The sequence below is a fragment of the Vulpes lagopus genome, chromosome 12 (genome assembly GCF_018345385.1).
Source record: "Vulpes lagopus strain Blue_001 chromosome 12, ASM1834538v1, whole genome shotgun sequence".
NCBI classification, from domain to species: Eukaryota; Metazoa; Chordata; class Mammalia; order Carnivora; family Canidae; genus Vulpes; species Vulpes lagopus.
In genome coordinates this window covers 55,098,875-55,117,505 of record NC_054835.1, presented here as the reverse complement: position 1 = coordinate 55,117,505, position 18,631 = coordinate 55,098,875, and the positions used below count along the sequence as shown (strand labels likewise).

The 18,631-nt window shown below is 43.6% G+C and overlaps 1 protein-coding gene across 1 annotated transcript in view; it reads left to right on the top strand.

Annotated features, from left to right (window-relative positions):
* The first annotated feature begins 519 nt into the window (after positions 1 to 519).
* Positions 520 to 18,631, top strand: part of GRB2 (growth factor receptor bound protein 2) — a 73,964-nt gene continuing 55,852 nt past the window's right edge. The window contains exons 1-2 of the mRNA XM_041726758.1: positions 520 to 722; positions 9,567 to 9,780. Coding sequence (XP_041582692.1) covers positions 9,703 to 9,780 — 78 coding nt within the window. The 5' untranslated portion in view covers positions 520 to 722; positions 9,567 to 9,702. The remainder of the gene's footprint in view (positions 723 to 9,566; positions 9,781 to 18,631) is intronic.

Genomic DNA, 18,631 nt, shown 5'->3' with positions numbered 1-18,631 from the left:
TTGAGGGCCAAGATACCTGTTCATCATTGTACCTCTTTACCCAACACCTGTATACCTATACCTATGCCTAGGATTAGCACATATCAGGCACTTGATTAGACCCATGAGCGAAGAATATGTTCATTCGTCTAACTGCAGTTTGGACGGAATTCTCAAGCATTTCAAAAGCTGGTCCTCTATTTGGAGCGCTTCAGGGTAGAGGGAGATTCCGACATCCCCCGGCAAAATCCTCGGTTTGATGGCAGGAAAAGGGAAGTGATGAAGAGTTACTCCTTCAGGGCTCAGCTGTCATTTACCCGCCTTGGCACAGAGAGGGTTACAGCGACCCAGAGGCGGGGCCACGTGGGTGCCACCTGCTCCGGGGCGGTCTGGCGCAGGCGCCCTGGCATCTAGACGGCGGCTACCTGCGGGGCCCCGGCCGAGGAGGAGCGCGTGCGCTCTGGGCCTTTTCCGCCGGGGGAAGTCTCGCGGGGGCGGGGCGGGGCGGGACGGGGCGGGGCCGCGCGGGGAAGTTCTCGCGGGACCCCGACGAGGAGCGGAAGCCAGGCGGCTGTGCTGCTGCTGCTAGCGAGCGGGCGGCGGCGGCGGCGGCTGCGACGAAGACTGAAGCGGCGACGGCGGCGGGAGCAGGCGCTGCCCTCGGGGAGCAGCAGCGCGGTCCGCGGCCGCTCGCACCGCTGCAGACGGGTCGGCCGGGCGCGGAGCGGAGCTGCTGCGCCACGGTGAGTACGGGCGGCGGCGGCGGCGGCGCTGCTGCTGCTGCTCGGGTGCTGCTGCTCCCCTGCTCGGCAGCGGGAGATGGCCCGCGAGGACCGGGCCCGGTCTACCGAGGGCTGCCAGGGTTGGGGATCAGGGTCGGGGCGACGAGGCCTGCCGCGGGGAACGGAGTCCCCCGGGCTCCGCATTTCCCTTTTTGGGGCGCTTCCTTCCTGGGGACCGTCCTTCCCTTAGCTTAGCTCGGGGCAGGAGGCCGGGTGCGCCTCTTTAAGTTTCACGCTTTCTCGGGGGATCGGCTTGCGCAGAGGGGCCCGGGAGAACCCCGGGAGCCCTGGGTACTCATTCTGTGAGTCAGTCTGACTCGGCCCGGCCCGGGAGGCGGGGGATTCGCCGCGGCTGCAAATGTGGTGATTGATGCTCTTGCGACCTGCACGGCCACCACGTCACCATCTCCCGGTGTCATTGGGCCAGAATTTGGGGAGGGAGCCCACCGACCCTACGAATACCGTGGTTTAGAACTTTTGCTGCCGGAGCCAGCTGAGATATCTAGTTTTTTTGTTTGTTTGTTTTTGTTTTTTTTGAAACTACACTGAAAAATACTTGTAAAGAACAATAAGCAGCAGTTGGTTGGAAATGCTCCGAGGAAAGGTTTCTGTGCAAGAGGATAGGAAGGCACTGGTATTTTTCATTTGCATCGCTCTCCATATACGCCCCGTGAGTTAGCAGCTCGTTTAGGGAGTTCTTCTAAAAGGTACGATTTGCAGAGGAGCCGAAGTGCACTCGACCTGTGTCTTTTGGTACTGTTGATTCCGAAAAGAGCCCAAAAGACACATGAAAGAAGATAGCATATCTCTTTGGCTTTCCTGTCTCTCTCTCTCACTTTATACTTCTCCAGTAGTTGCCTTCCCTTTCTACCTACTTGTCTCCATTTTCACTGGGGACACTAAATGTTTGCTTGTGTAATGCAAGTCATTTGCCCATCCCTGCCCCCCCCTTCTTCTAATCTACTTCCCCTTCCTCCTTTTTGTCCCCTCTTTGGCATAATTTTTCAAGGTTTCTGCCCTTTGCTGCAGTTTGTCTTCTCCCTCATTTAAAGATTCCGTTTTCTCTCCGGGGAAGATACCCTTTTTCCTGCTTTATCCTTCACTTTGAAGCGTCCACTGTGTTCCTTCAGTCAGCCAGAAGAGTTGCCAGAGAGCCTTGGGAGACTTTAAGTTCTCCCCCTGGGAACTGGGAGGCTCAAAGGATTGAATTCATCCGTAAGTAATCAATACTGCCACTAGGTCACAAGTGTAGCTTGCTTGTGTTATTTGTGTTTTAGTTGTTCTCTTCATTTTAACATTGTGCTTTTGTGCCTGCTTACACTTTTCTTCCTATGTCTCTTTTGTACTGGTAAGGAAGATTGGGTCAATTTGGGGTTTGTAGGACTTCTTTTTCGGCTTTTAGTGGGAGTGGTGCGTGTTAGAAAATGAAAACCAACCTTAGACTTATGTTACAATAGAATTAAGATAACATTAAATATTTAAGGGAATAGAATTTCTTTAGATCACTGATGAATTAAAACTTGCCCATTGGGCAGCCCCGGTGGCGCAGCGGTTTAGCGCTGCCTGCAGCCCAGGGCGTGATCTTGGAGACCTGGGATCGAGTCCCACGTCGGGCTCCCTGCATGGAGCCTGCTTCTCCCTCTGCCTGTGTCTCTGCCTCTCTCTCTCTCTCTCTCTCTCTCTCGCTCTGTGTCTCTCATGAATAAATAAAATAAAATCTTTAAAAAAAAAAAATTGCCCATTGTGGCAATTGGATTCTTTACCAGGGTTCTTGTAATGGGGCATCGTTGTTACTGTTCTTGGGGTTTTTTTCGATAGAAATAACTGTTTCATTACTCCTTCCTTTGTCCAAAATTTTCTGAATTCCCAAAATAAAAACCGAAGTTAATTCTTGTAATTGGCTTTCTTTGATACTAAAAGCAAGCATTTAAGTGCTTGAGGCAGTTTACTCCCTTAGCAAGTGTATTCAGATTTGAAGGATTGCTGGGTTTTAAATACTACTAGTTGATGGTACTTAGCAGTTTTTTTGAGAAATTGCTGTTATGTTGCCTGTTGTGCAGCAGCAGTTCTGATTGTTGCCTAGAACAAAATAATAATAGATTTTGGAGAAATTAAGTAATACAGAATAGAGATGTACCATGCTCTCCTGAGAGAAATTAATAGTTCCTTGCTTAATTCAAAAGACTTTCCTAGCACTACTGAAAGGCTGTTGAGAGCCCTTGGTTTTATTTGTTAAAGTTGGCTTTTTCCTAGTTGAGCCAAGTGAATGTGCATTACTTTTATTTTATGCAAAGACATTGTAGTGCGTTATCTGGAATGCAAAGTTTGAAATCTGGTTAAGGCACTCTACTAGTAAAGCAGTGATTCTTAAAATTTAGCATGCTTAAGAATTACCTGTGAATCTGGGATGCCTGGGTGGCTCAGGAGGTTGAGCATCTGCCTTTGGCTCAGGGCGTGATCCCGGGGTTCTAGGATCGAGTCCCACGTCAGGCTCCCTGCTAGGAGCCTGCTTCTCTCTCTGCCTGTGTCTCTGCCTCTTTCTCTCTCATGAATAAATAAATAAAATCTTAAAAAAAAAAAAAAAAGAATTACCTGTGAGTCTTATTTTAAATTAGGCTCTGGGGCTAAGGCCACTACATTGCAAAACTCCAGAAGGCATTCCACAATGAATCAGTGTCTGAATGAGACTATTTTGATGCAGCTGGTCCAAGGACCAAAACTGTTGTTACAGAATGCAGCTGTAAAATAGTCAGGCTGGAATGTGGCTTTAAATTAGTCAACTTAAATTACACTTTCTATATGTACAGAGTAAATATTTAAAAGCTTAATAGAATATGTGACGATAGATGTGATTAGTCTTTATATGTGTAAATATTTGAGCATTGTTAGGACTCTGATGTGGAGCAATTTAATTTTAAAGTTTATATTTAATAGGGCTGTTAATTTGCCTACCAGAAAGCTCTTCTAAGTTTGTATGTAGATAGAGGAAGGTGGACGATGGAGGAACATATGGACTGGTACTTGAGAAGACACTGGTGATGCTAGCCAGTTAACACTTCTTCTTTTTTTTTTTTTTCCAGTTAACACTTCTTAGCACTTTGTGCCAGAGACTCCACGAAGGCCTTTACATTTGTTTTCTCTTTTAATCACAAAAAGTGTCCTCTCAGATACTTTATTACCCCATTTTCCAGCTGAGTAAAACTAGGAATTAGAGAATATAGGTTATTTCTCTAGTGTCGCCCATCTAGTGGTAAAGGGATAGTTAATTATCCCTAGACCCAATTCAGGTCTAACTCTATAGTACCATGAAGATTTTGGTGTTTGTCTAAACTACAAAAGTAGTGATGAAAATACAATTGAGATGTGTAGTGCAGAAAGAAAATATTTCATGATCATGCACCTAGAGATAACTCATTGTTAACCTTTCTTTTTTCTTTAGCACACTGATAAATACTATTTTGCTTTATTGGAAATGGGACAAACTAGTTTTTCTGCATTTTTGTTTTTAATTTGATAGTATTTCTTGGTATTTATATAGAAAGATGTTTCTTAGATATTCTCATGGATATTGATCAGGTATATATGTATTTGGCACATAGCATTTGTCACTACTTCATTGAGATAAATCTAGGAGTCCAAATTGCTTGTTCAAGAATGTGTATTTTAAAATTGTCAGTGTAAAATTATTATCCTATAGTATACTACTATAAAATTACCTTCCAGAAAGATTGAACTGATTAATTCCCTGCTACAGTGTGGGCTCTGTGATGGTTTTATTATTATAATCCAGTACTAAGCACATTGTCAGGCATATGGTAGCTGCTCAAAATGTTAAATGGATAAACATTAGATAAAGAATCAGTGTGTGTTCACCTAGAATATTGCAAAGGCTAAATATTATAAACTTTTTTTTAAAAAGATTTTATTTATATTCATGAGAGACACTGAGAGAGAGGCAGAGCCAGAGGGAGAAGCAGGCTCTGTGCAGGGAGGCCCTATGTGGGACTCGATCCCATGACTCCAGGATCACACCCTGAGCCGAAGGCAATCGCTTAAACCGCTGAGCCACCCAGGCATCCCTATTAGAAACTTTAAAAAAATTTGATTAGTAGATGGAGGAAATCTCATGTTTTTTTTTTTTTAAATTTTATTTATTTATTCATGAGACACACACACACACACACACAGAGAGAGAGAGAGAGAGAGAGAGAGAGAAAGGCAGAAGCAGAGACACAGGCCGAGAGAGAAGCAGGCTCCATGCAGGGAGTCCGATGTGGGACTCGATCTCGAGACTCCAGGATTAAGTTCTGGGCCGAAGGCAGGCACTAAACCGCTGAGCCATCCAGGGATCCCCAAATCTCATGGTTTTAACTTGAAATTTTTAATAGTGAAATTGCATATCTTGTGTTTTACATAGAATCACATTTTAACTTTGAGTAACTTAATGTTGAGCCCTGTTCAAAGCACTTCATTTATATTATATGTATTACTTAATAGTGAGTGAACCTTATAAAGTAGATGGTACTATCCCATTTTACATATGAGAAATTGAGCTTGTTTTAAAAGGCTTGCTCAGAATTATGGCTGGTAAGCATCAAGGTCAGTACTTGAACTCAGGTCAGCCTATTTTTATTTTAAAGATTTTATTTATTTATTCATGAGAGACAGAGAGGGAGAGAGGCAGAGACATAGGCAGAGGGAAAAGCAGGCTCCAATTCAGGGAGCCCGATGTGGGACTCGATCCCTGATCTCCAGGATTATGCCCTGGGCTGAAGGCAGTGCTAAACCGCTGAGCCACCTGCCCTCAGCCTATTTTTAGAGACCATGCAGACACTAAGCTATATTACCCAGGAAGTGTTGTGTATTTTATTTTCTGTGAATTTTGGGAAGAAAAGAGTTAAATGCAAGAAAGAAAATAAAGTCCTACAAATACCTTTAGGAGACTGCATTTTAGGATTCAATGCACCTTGCTTGAAATGAACAATTCAAACTGCATTTGTGTTCTTAAAATTTGCTGCTTGTGACGGACTGTAGGGTGTATGCTGGACAGCTTAACCATTCTTATTAGGGTTCAGTATTAATGTGCTGTCAACCCATGTTCTCTGTTAAAATCATTATACTTGCATCTACTTTCAGTTTTCTTATTTTAGTAGTTAGTGTCGTGTATAAGATAGTTTTTTTTGGGGGGGGGGTGTCGTTTGTCTTTAATGAAATACACCCTTTTGAATTCCTTTAGCCTGTGTGCTCTTTTTTCTGTGGCTAGCCCGAGATGCTGACCCCTTCAGGTTTTCTCCATGAGCTGCTAATTATTATTTGGCACAGCCACAGAAGTATTGATTGTTCTTGGGTTTTCATTTCTCTCAAACTGTTATCTCACAAAACAGTAGTTACTTGAAACGTGATTTTCAAGAGTGTTAGTCTGTTTATGCTTTCTCTAGGAAACCTGTGGTAGATGAGTTGGGTAACAGGAAAACCCAGTGTTGAAAACTGTCTTGGTTTTTATGCTTTGGCTGTTCAGTTACATTGCAGTTGTATGAAATCCCAAATGACATAGAAGTTTATGCCCTGTTACAACATAGTACCTTGACAGTGACAATGCTTTGAGTTTCTGATTTTCTGATTTGTGTTTTTTAAAAATGAAACTCCTTATCTTTGTTAAATCTGCTCAATTGTTTTTAAGTTTCCCATCACTTTTTTAAAAATTTTAAGGCTTTTTATTTATGAGAAAGAGCAGGCACAGCAGGAGAGGGAGGAGCAGACTTCTTGCTAAACAGAAAGCCCAACGTGGAGCTGGATCCCAGGACCCCAAAATCATGACCTGAACAGAAGGCAGACACTTAACCGACTAAGCCACCCAGACACCGCTACGGCTTCCCATCATTGATACATGGTCCCAACAATCTGCCCTGGAGACCAGTTAAAATAAATGAGCTAGTCAAGTAGAAAATATTGAAAATACTGACAGACATGTAGCAGAGATCTTGGAGCATTTGTAAAAAAAAAAATAAAAATAGGGACACACATTAGAAAGTAGGCAAAAAAGGAAAAGCGGTTATTAATGCCAAGAAAAAGTAAAGGATTGTACTAGAAATGAAGGTTGCTTATAATTAAGTCAGCAGTGAAGAGTATTTTGTAATGTGAACCTCTGCTTAAGCTGGAATATGTGATATTATTGGGATGGGGCAAGGGGAAGCTGGCAGGGGTAAACACCTTGCAAGCGTTAAGTCATGGCTGGAATAAACTAAGAAACAGCAGTAAAAACATGTTATTTAGAAATATTTTTAAAAAAATTTTTAATTTATTTATGATAGTCACACAGAGAGAGAGAGAGAGGCAGAGACACAGGCAGGGGGAGAAGCAGGCTCCATGCACTGGGAGCCCGACGTGGGACTCGATCCCGGGTCTCCAGGATCACGCCCTGGGCCAAGGGCAGGCGCCAAACCGCTGCGCCACCCAGGGATCCCCTATTTAGAAATATATATATATATTTTTTTAAATTTTTATTTACTTATGATAGTCACACAGAGAGAGAGAGAGAGGCAGAGACACAGGCAGAGGGAGAAGCAGGCTCCATGCACCGGGAGCCCGATGTGGGATTCGATCCCGGGTCTCCAGGATCGCGCCCTGGGTCAAAGGCAGGCGCCAAACCGCTGCGCCACCCAGGGATCCCGCTATTTAGAAATATTTTAAGTAAATACAAAGAGAAAGCTAAAAACAAAATTGAGGGTGATTGTTAGGTGTTAGTGTGGGGAACTGCCTTTTTTTTTATAAGCCTTTTAAAAGCTGTGACTTTCAAAATTATATACATGGATTAAATTTTTTTTTTTTAGATTTTATTTATTTATTAATGAGAGACACGGAGAGGGAGAGAGACAGAGGCAGTGACACAGGCAGAGGTAGAAGCAGGCTCCATGCAGGGAGCCGGATGTGGGACTCGATCCGGGGTCTCCAGGACCACGCCCCAGGCTGCAGGTGGCCCTAAACCACTGCGCCACCAGGGCTGCCCTATATGGATTAGTTTGATTAAAAAAAAGCATCTACAGAGAATAAGTAAAGGGTGTTTAAGGACACACAAAAAGAACTACTTGGCGGGGTGCGTGGCTGGCTCAGTCAATAGAGCATGTGACTCTTGATCTCGGGGTTGTGAGTTCAAGCCCCCTGTGGGATGTAGAGATCACTTAAAATTTAAAATAAATACTCTGAGACTAATCTTACATATTTTTTAAATATTTGCTAGAACTCTGTCTTCCCTCTCTTAGAGCCAGCCCCACATGAGATATCATAGGTGTGACCTGATAGAATAAACATTGTTTTGGTTAATTAGTTTACCTGTGGTAGAATGTTTGGCTTTCAGAATTTGACTGAAGGACTTTTTATTACCAGGTGATTTCTTTCCTCCTTGGTAACACTCATTTCCTTCTAATCTTAATATTCCCAGCTGGTTTACTGCTTAGTCCATTTGCAGCTATGCATGATTAATGCCCCAATTGTTAAGTTTAGAACAAAAGAATAATAATCACCAGTGCCCCTCGGATGAGCTTTCCCCTAGGTGGTAATTATCCAAGAAGGGTGTCACTATAAATAATCTGTCCCCATTCTGCCAGTGTCAGTGTTGTTTTCTGCTTTTATTTAGCCTGTATGAAAACAGTATCTGAAAGCAAGAGTGGGGCTTTATTTTCCTTTAGTTAGGCGAAGGTCTAGATTATGTCCGTATTTACTGCCCACAGTTCACCATCACATAGTACACTGCCTAAGGGTCATTACAGAATCTTTACCTGCAAAATGCAATTTGATTCATTTTAGAACCCCTCTGGCTCTGAGAAAAGCAGCTGTTGTCAGGGTAACTGTGAGAGGCTTCTGTTTGATTTACTGGCACCGTCTCCCCGCACTTTCTTTCCCCAGATAAGGCATCTGGCAGCTCAGATTCTGAAAGAGGGATTCCTTTCAAGTGTGGTTGGGACTTTAGCTTTGCTCCCTAGGGTAGTTGGAAATAATGTGGAGGCTAGTTCTGGAAATGCTGAACCTTCACATCTATTTCGAGTGCTATTGGGACTCCAGATCCTCGGGGGTTTTCAGGGGAGAGGGAGCCTTAGGCAGGAGCCGGTCTTCACCAACAAAAGGCTCCGACGCCGGATCTTTTTCTGGGTACCTGAGCTTGCTGATCACCGTTTGGAAGCGATAGAGGGAGAGCTGCCTTGCTCGGAATGCAAACTGAATTTTAAAAAGTTCCTAGGTTCACTTTGTCCTGCTTTCCTAGGAGCAGACCCAGGGTTGGTTTTTGAGAACAGTTAAAACAGCTCAGGACCAAAAGCCGGAATTGCTTGCTTTTGACTGGACGGGGGACCCAGCGTTTTCAGAAGCCCAGAAAGCTGGGCAGGCGAAGGAAGGACAGGCCTGTGTCCCAGGAGCAGGGGGCCATCCCCAGGGGGAGGCCTTTCTTCCAGCGGCCCGCATCTCGGGCGGAGGGGCAGAGAACGTGAGGGGCGAGGGAGGAAAGGCGGAGACTGAGCGGGTCCCCAGCCGGTTCCTGCACCCCGCGCACACCCAGCGGGAAGGAAGAGGAAGTGTGTTCGGGAATAGCTCGAGCGGCTGCCGCCATTGGCCGGCGGGGCTGTCAGTCGCCGGGGGGCTGAGACTGCGAAGAGGAAGGAGGCGACCCGGGCTCCTGCCTGCGAGCGAGGGAGGCGGGCCGAGCCGGGCCGAGCCAGGGGGCGTGGGGGCTGGGGCGGCAGGCCGATCGGCAGGGCAGGGCGGGGCTGCCTTCGGTGCTGGCCACTTCTCTCACCCATCCCTCTTGTGATCCAGGGTGGCCTTGTGTGTCCCGGAGTGCACGAGCAAGTCCCGGGAGAGCGGCGAGGCCGAGCCCAGAGCGCTGGGTGGCTTCGGCAGGGAAGACTCCTTCCCTCGGCTTCAGGCTGCTGAGCCCTGAGCAGCGCTCAGAATGGAAGCCATCGCCAAATATGACTTCAAAGCCACTGCTGACGATGAGCTGAGCTTCAAGAGGGGGGACATCCTCAAGGTAAGCGTAATGCCACGCAAATGCTGAGATGGCCTCCTCTTGTACTCACCTACCTTCGTTTGCCCTGATAACACAAAGAAGCCGAGCTTGTTCTTTCTCATTGCCTACTTTTCCCATTTACCGTCGGGCGGGCTCTGGATAGCTGAGATAGATAGATGCTGAGTGGAATATAAAATATGACTTAGGAGGGTTGGTGTGATGTATGGTCTTTAACTGCCTTTGTGTGAATGCCTGGAGTATCTCTTATTTGCTTGTTGGTGGGTAATTTGAGTAAAGTCAAAGCAGCATGGTTGTGGCAAGGAAGTATATCAGTAAACTGATTTATCCCATTGGGATTTTTTTTTTTTTTAAGACTTGAGGTATTTATGTAAAAGCACTCAATTAATCTTATTGTGCCTAGTCAAAAGATTTTTCCATTTTGGAACGTGATGCTAGTTGGTTAGAAATGAATTTCCTCTAGTTTAGAGGGGTGGTTAGAAGTATATGCCAAAATTCATTAAAGAACCTCAGCCTTTTTATTCTTTGTGAAAAAAACTAGAGTACTAAATCCTAAGGTTCATCTTGCTGTTGCACGAGTCAGATGGCGATTTTCTTTAAAAGAAACTTGAGCAATTACCCCATATTATACTCTAACTGCACAAAAGAAACCCGCTGACAGTTTAAAAATAAGCTGCTTTCCACTTTGCAGCTCATTCTGAGCCCAAACTATTTACAGGAGGATTCGCTGTCCACCTGGCACATGGTAATTATGTTGTTTACCCAATTGACGGCAGCAGCTTGCCCTTTTGGATATGTAATTTATTTTTACAAGGGTGGGTGTTATCGAATAATGTGTCAGCTCTACAGGAGGAGAACCTGAAGCTCAGCGTTTGCATATTCCATATTCACTGCCTCTCAGGTTTTGACATTTTTTCCTGAGAGCGGTAGTCTGATGATTGGGAGTTTGCCACTCATTTGTTTACTACCCCTGAATGAAATTATTAGAATTTTACAAAGAGGAAGAAAGTGGAAATGTAGAAATATGGTCCCCTATAAAAAGACTGTTTTTTTTTTTTTTCTTTTCTTTTTTGAGTCCTGCAGACCCGTGGGTAGTTACTATTTTGCTCTCCTTGCCCGAGGCATAGAGTTCTACTCTGAAGTTTCTTGATGTTAGAAATGTAGGTTGTATACTTCATAGAAGGCCATATTGAAGAGCTCTTTAAGGAGAAGGAAAGTGTTTTTTCCAGAGCTGTTTTTGTGTTGCCAAACTTACTTCTGATATTCTCAAAGTCAGCACAGAATTGTCAGAAAGCAGACAGAACCAGCTGTAGGTTTTAGAGTAACATGAAATAGAACTAAAATAGAACTCAGTATATCTGCCTTTTCTGTTTCTATTTTCTTAGCTAGAAGTCAGAACAAAGGAGCAAGCTTAACTTAGACTATTAAATTACTCTATCATTGATATACGGAGGGGTAATTTGATGTTTTCATATGTGATTACTGTTTTCAGCAGATAACCAGTCGTGCTGTCATCATATTGCTTTGTTCTGTTTTAAGATTTTACTTATTTATTCATGAGAGACACAGAGAGACAGAGACGTAGGCAGAGGGAGAAGCAGGCCCCATGCAGGAAGCCCGAGCCCCATGCAGGACTCAATACCAGGACCGCAGGATCATGCCCTGAGCCAAAGGCAGATGCTCAACCACCGAGCCACCCAAGCGTCCCAACTATCATCATACTATATACCTGAAACTAAATAAAACAGTGTATGTTAACCATAATGGATTTTTTAAAAAAGATTGGCTGCTCAGGTACCCACATCTGTAGCCTGTACAAAAACCCTGTGGGAACAGTTTTTTTCCCCCAACACAAACTTTGATTTCTCCCTTAAGCTTACCCAAGAAACTTGAGCCTAGAAGCCTGGTAGTTCATATTTTTCTCTAAGTTTATCCCATTGTGTATTTAACATTAAGCAACAAAACCAAACTAGGGATTTGAGGTCTATTTTTAATAATTTTTAGGCAAGAACTTTGTTACCTCTTAAGTTTATCCTAGACCTAGACCATGAGCATCTGTAAGTTCTCCGACTTAAATTGGTAAACTCTTGAACAAGTGTGAAATGCTTCTCTCCTATCCTATAATTAGAGAAGATGATACTGTTTAACATTCCCCCAGAAATTGTTCTAATGGGAAAGAAAGTGAGTCAGAGTGCTCACATTTACTTTCAGATTTTCTTTGGGGAGAGAAAAATGCATATATTTGGTTCTTTCCAATTTGGTAGATAACTGGCATATGAAGTCATAATGTCATTATTACTTTTGAATGGTGACCGTTAGCTGTTTATTAGTAATCTTGTGGCTTTACTCCAAAAAAAAAAAAAAGTGACGATACAGTAGTTGCCCTTTGTCTTGAAATTCTGTGAAACAGCTGAGTGAAAAGAAGGGACATTGCTTTGTCTTAGAGCTGTTATTTTAAAAAGCAGGGGTTTCCTTCATTTTATTATTCAAGGAGTAACTGGTTTCATTTGAGTGGCTTTGATTTGATTTGATAGCTCTTTAGGATGTTAGCTGTGAGCCAAAACATGTTTAAAAGTGGCTGGAGTAGCATTGACCAGTTTGACTTGATTGAAATAGGGCTATATTTGCACTCTCGATAAGGGGGGACACATACACATCAGTACTGAATACATTTTACTTAATTTTTTTAAAGATTTTGAGATAGCAAGTATGAGAGAAAGCCAGTGAGCACAAGCAGGGGGGAGGGGTAGAGAGAGAGAGGGAGAAGCAGGCTCTCCACTGAACAGGGAACCTGATGTTGGGCTCGATCCCAGGACCCTGGGATCATGACCTGAGCCGAAGGCAGATGCTTTACCGCCACTGAGGCGCCCCTGAATACATTTTATTTGAGGATAATGCAGTAGCAAGGGGCTTAGCCCTTTGCTTCTGACTAGAGTTCAGAAGGGTTTCCTCTTCTCTCTGTCTTGGGGCTCCCGGTTAACTTTGGTGAGTTGAGGACCCCATCCTCCAGCAGATTACTTCCCTTCTTTCCATCTACATGCCGACTTGTGCTGCCCTGAGAAAAGAGAAAAACAAAAACATTTTACTGGAAGCCTAAAATAGAACTCAGTATATCTGCCTTTGTTCCTCTTATAAAAGCATGTGTTTTTTGGAGGGGAGGAGGAGAAGGGCATTGGAGCAGAGAAATGGAAGAATTTGCTCTTCTGTTGCAGGTTTGCAGGTTTCAGCCTTGTGTGGCTGAAATGAACCCAAATTTCCCTCCCGTTTTATTGCAGGCTTCAGATAGTCCCAGGGGTTCTCCACCAAACAAGGCCCCTGAATTCTCTACCCTAGAACACAATACATCTGAGTTGCATCTGCTGTTTTAAGGGCTTACATACCCATACTTCAAACAGTGCTGTGTATAGACCATTTTGAGCTCTCAAACCTGTGTTCATTGCATTCCAGAGCTGGCGGCTTTTCTACAAAGCAGACTTTTAATTCTAGAAAAGAACTAAATGATTCTGTTGGTTCTGATTGTTGAAAAGAACCAAGTGGATCATCTAAGTGTCTTCTGTCTGGCACTACCTACTTTTATCAGTTTTCAGTACCGCTTTAGAAATACGTTTTGAGGGATACCTGGATGGCTCATTGGAATGTGCACCTCGATCTCGGTTTTTGTGAGCTTAGGCCCCACGTTGGGTGTAGAGATTACTTAAAAATAAAGTCTTTAAAAAAAAAAATAGGTCTCGGGATCACACTCAGCTTTTTGAAGCTATCTTGGTGCTAATGACCTGTTTTAATGTCACATTTACTGAGCATCTCCTTGAGCCACATCCTGGGATAAGTTGCTTTGAGAGTTGGGGAAGAAATACTTTCTCCCTTGAGGAGCTCTAAGTCAAATAAGAGAAGTGAAATTAATATGTGAAACAGGATGTGGCAGTGTATAAAATTAGAGGATTTTTAGAACAGAAGACCTTTTAAAATTTCTTAATTTCTATTTTTATTACTTTTTAGATGAGGAAATAGCCCATAGAGTTAAATGATCCATCCAGGATCACAACTATTAGTACTTAGTAAGGAATACCTTTAATGGGATGCTGAGTTGTGTGACACACTAATTGCCAGAGTAATATAGGAAGGGCAGTGACTGGTAAGAGCTGATGTCTGATAGTCCTGTGTGGAGGGAGTGCGACTTGAACTTGTGAGATGGCTGTGGAGGGGGGTTGGGGAGGTGAGCTGTGGTTTGAGATAGGAAGGCTAGAATGGGGTCGTAGACTGTGCCATGGTGGAGAAGAAGGTAGAATTGGAGCAAGATAAGAAAAACCAGCAGGAATTTGATCTTGTTCTTAAGAAGCCTTTGCAGGCTTTTAGCTGATTGATGGAAGTGTTCTGGGATAGGAGGGAAGCCTGGAGGCCCAGCCTGGGAGGTTGTAGTGAGTGAGCAGGCTATGAGACTACTGGGTGCATAGGTGTTGGAGACTAGGAATGAAGGACTGAGTGGAGGGTGTTAAGAGTTGCTAAATGGAAAAATGAGGGGGATTTCTGCCTGTCAGCTGGGGACATTGGAATGAATCTATGTAACTGAGAAATGAATGCCCACTGAGTTTATTCCTGAGAGCCAGGAATCAGAACTGGGGTTTGATTGATAATAGTTTTCATAGCAGCCACAAGTCCTGAATTTGGATACAGGAGTCCCCTTTCAAGTGTTTGAATGATTAAATCTAAAAATGGGGTTGAGGTGTTTATTTCTTCACTAATTCAAATTCCTCGTATCAGTGTACTAGGTAGGAGTATTTGCCTGTTGATGAGAATTCTTACTAATCTTATTGACTAAACCCAGAATTTTACATTTAATTTTTATGAATGAGGATGGTTTGAGTTCTCTTAGAACAAATAATTTGTTTGCCTTTCGCTATATTCATTTTTCCCTCTGTCTTCTGAATGAACTGTTTCCAAATAGGTGTTAAGAATGAACTTTCAGTTCCTATACAAGACTCCTTTTAGGGTCCTGGCTAAAGACCGGTCATCCCTGTTTGGAGAAAGAAATGAGTAAGGAAATGCAGTGTCCCTTTGGGGGATCTTTCAGTCTTCACCTCTGTAAGCCATTATGATTGAAGTCATCCTTGAATAGCTACCATTTATGTGGCATTTATTATGCAACAAAGTTCTACATCATTTCTAGTTTGGGTACTGAAAGGTTGGCGCTCCTTAGCATCAGTCTATGGCTGCAGAAACAGGCACACAAACTTGCTCAGGTTCACACATGTAGTAAGCAGCAAACCTGGGGCTTGATTTTAGGTCTTGGTACAATGGCTGCTCCCTCTAACTCCTTCTGCGGTACATTACTGCTCCTCTTAACTGTAAGGTATGAATAAACCAGAAATGTGAAGTATCAGCAGACCTGCTTTGCTCATCTGCAGTCATGGACAGCAGGTTATGGTACTGCTTCTACTGAGTGACTTACTAGACATCGTATCTAAAGTAAATTGAGTTCAATAGTGAAAGAAATGGGGAAAATGAGATCATTTTCCAAGATGATAAAGATTACCAAGGATGATAAAGTGACCCCACCCTGTGTTGGCCAGGATGTAGAGAACTGGACTCTTGTCACCTTCTGCCAGTGGAGGTTTATACCAATAACACATTCTTTGAGAATGGTGGCTGGATGACATATATCAGAACATAAAATGGCCCAGGATTTCTAGAAAAGAAATTTTCTGCTGTTAAATTTGAAATATTATTTGTTAGATGCATTTCAGAGATGTTAAAGTGTGTAAAAAGAGGCATCTTGAAAAGGTGCCTAAAAAACCCTACCAAAGACCTAAGTACGCATAAGTGGGGGGCTACTTAAGTAGTTATGGTACCTGTAGAATGGAATGCTGTGAGGGTATTAATGCTGGTGTAAATCTATATCAACGCAGAATAGTGTCTACACTTGGCACAGAGAAGTATTTAAATTGACCCTCTTTTAAAAAGTAGTAATGTGTGATGCCTGGGTGGCCCAGCGGTTGAGCGTCTGCCTTTGGCTCAAGGCGTGATTCCAGAGTCCCAGGATTGAGTCCCACATCGTGCTTCCTGCATGGAACCTACTTCTCCCTCTGCCTGTGCCTCTGCCTGCCTCTCTCTGTCTCTCATGAATAAAAAAGAAAAAAAAAAGTAGTAATGTAACAATATATTGAACGCTCAGGATGTCTGTCTTTGCACTAAGCCAGATATTTTACTTCCATTCCATTCCCTTTGAATCCCTGCAAGAATCCTAACAAAGATGCCGTTATCCCCATTTTACTGATCAGGAACATGAGGCTTAGGTTAAGTAACTGGCCCAAGTTTACAAGTTAGCATTCCAGTTGAGGCCGGTGTGAGTCCAGATTCTGTGTTCTTAACTGCAACCCTGCAGGGCCTTTTCATACCCAAATGAGGTCAATAGAGAGGGAGCTCGCATTCTGGGCTATTTGTTTGCTTATTAAATACATAGACTTCTTTCTGAATGGTCCTCTAAAAGGTAACAGTTGCCTCCAAGGGGCTTGATTTCAGGTGATTTTTACTCCTTTTGTGTCCTCATTTCTCTTACTTTAATCAATTTATAGTTTTATTTACTTTTTTTTTTTTTTAAAGATTTTATTTATTCATGAGAGACACAGAGAGAAAGAGAGGCAGAGACACAGGCAGAGGGAGAAGCAGGCTCCATGCAGGGAGCCCGACATGGGACTCAATCCCGGGTCTCCAGGATCACACCCCTGGCTGAAGGCAGTGCTAAACCGCTGAGCCACCCGGGCTGCCCTAATTTATAGTTTTATTAAAACAATAAAGTTATAGGGATGCCCGGGTGGCTCAGCGGTTCAGCATCTGCCTTTGGCTCAGGACGTGATCCCGGAGTTCCCAGATTGAGTCCCACATCGGGTTCCTGCATGGAGCCTGCTTCTCCCTCTGCCTGTGTCTCTGCCTCTCTCTCTCTGTGTCTCTCATGAATAAATAAATAAAAATTTTGTAAAAATCCAAAAAGCAAACAAACCCCAATAAAGTTATATTCAAATAGTAGTTAACATTTTACTTGACAGCCCAGGAAGTAAAGGGCTCTGGTCAGGGGTTGGTTGGTTGGTTGTTGTTGTTTTTTAAGATTTTATTTTATTTATTCATGAGAGACACAGGGGGAGAGAGAGAGAGATACAGATACAGGCAGAGGGAGAAGCAGGCTCCATGCGGGGAGCCCGACCCGGAACTCAATCCCGGGTCTCCAGGACCAGGCCCTGGGCTGAAGGCGGCACTAAACCGCTGAGCTACCCCGGCTGCCCGTTTGGTTGGTTTTTTAAAGGCTGAAGTTTAACCTGCGTTTAAATCATTAGGCTGAAATTCACTGTGGCTCAGTGTCCTAAAACTGAAAGATATTTTAAAAAGTGATACAAAATGACTTTAAGGGGGTGCCTGGGTGGCTCAGTTGAAGGTCTGCCTTCTGCTCTAGTTCTGATCTCAGGGTCCTGGGATCGAGCCCCATATCAGGTTCCATGCTTGGCGGAGATTCTGTTTCTCCCTCTGCCCTTCCCCCCTGCTCATGCTCCCTCTCTCTCTCTCTCTCACACAAATAAAATGTTTTTTAAAAATGACTCTTAAGAAGAACACCTGGGTGGCTCAGCGGTTGAGTATCTGCCTTGGCTCAGGACGTGATCCCGGAGTTCCGGGATCAAATCCCACATCGTTCCTGCACAGAGCCTGATTCTCTCTCTGCCTGTGTCTCTGCCCCTCTCTCTCTCTCTCTCTCTCTCTCATGAATGAATGAATGAATGAATAAATAAATAAATAAATAAATAAATAAATAAAATCTTTACAAAATAAAAAGAAAGAAAAACCTAATATTAATATATTCATGTGCTTAAAGCAGTGACTGGCCTAGAGTAGACAATGCTAGCTGCCATTAGTTTTTTTTTTTTTAATTTCTTTTAAAGATTTATTTATTTATTTATTTGAAGATTTTATTTATTTATTCATGAAAGAGAGAGAGGCAGAGACACAGGCAGAGGGAGAAGCAGGCTCCATGCCGGAGGCCCGATGTGGGACTTGATCCCCGGTCTCCAGGATCACGGCCTGAGCCAAAGGCAGGTGCCAAACTGCTGAGCCACCCAGGGATCCCCTAAAGATTTATTTATTTATTAAAGTACTCTCTATACCCAGTCTGGAGCTTGAACACCATGACCCCAAGATCAAGAGCCATACACTCTACTGACTGAGCCCACCAGGTGCCCCTGCCAGTAGTTTTATTAATGTTATTCAGGTGCACAGCTTTGATAAAATGTCAGGCCAACCCCTGGCTCAGGTAACTGTTTTAAGTCACATGACTACCCATAAAACCAGCCAGGTGCTTGTCCTGATATTACCTCAAACTCAAGAACTGTTGAAACCTTGTCCTAGAGCTCAGCGGAAAGCACGGCCTTGGTGGACGGGTGTGTGAAAGGCAAGTTGTTCCTCTTTTCTTAAAGTCTTTGGTTTCTGTCAGGATTAAATCCAAAAGCAAGGAGATGGGCACCTGGACAGTGTCCGGCTGGAGGCGTCTCTTTTGTAGACTACTTTGGCTGGATGGAGCTTTGGGGGTCATGCTGTTGGCTAACATTGAGACATGTTAAAAGAAACACCCTTGGGAAAGCTCATTATTTACAGTAGGGGTATTAAGGCGTCTTTCACTGTCCCTCAGTTCCTCAGTGAGAAAACGTTCTCTCTGGTCTCTATGCCAAGAATATGCAGATTTTCCCCCACACAGCTTTCTAAAATCTTAAGGATGCTTATATACTGTTTTAGTATGTTTTCTTCTTTATCTTGTAGGAAAGCTTAAGCCTACTTGGGTGTCCCATTTCTAGCAGCAGTTCTTGTATTTTCGGTCCTG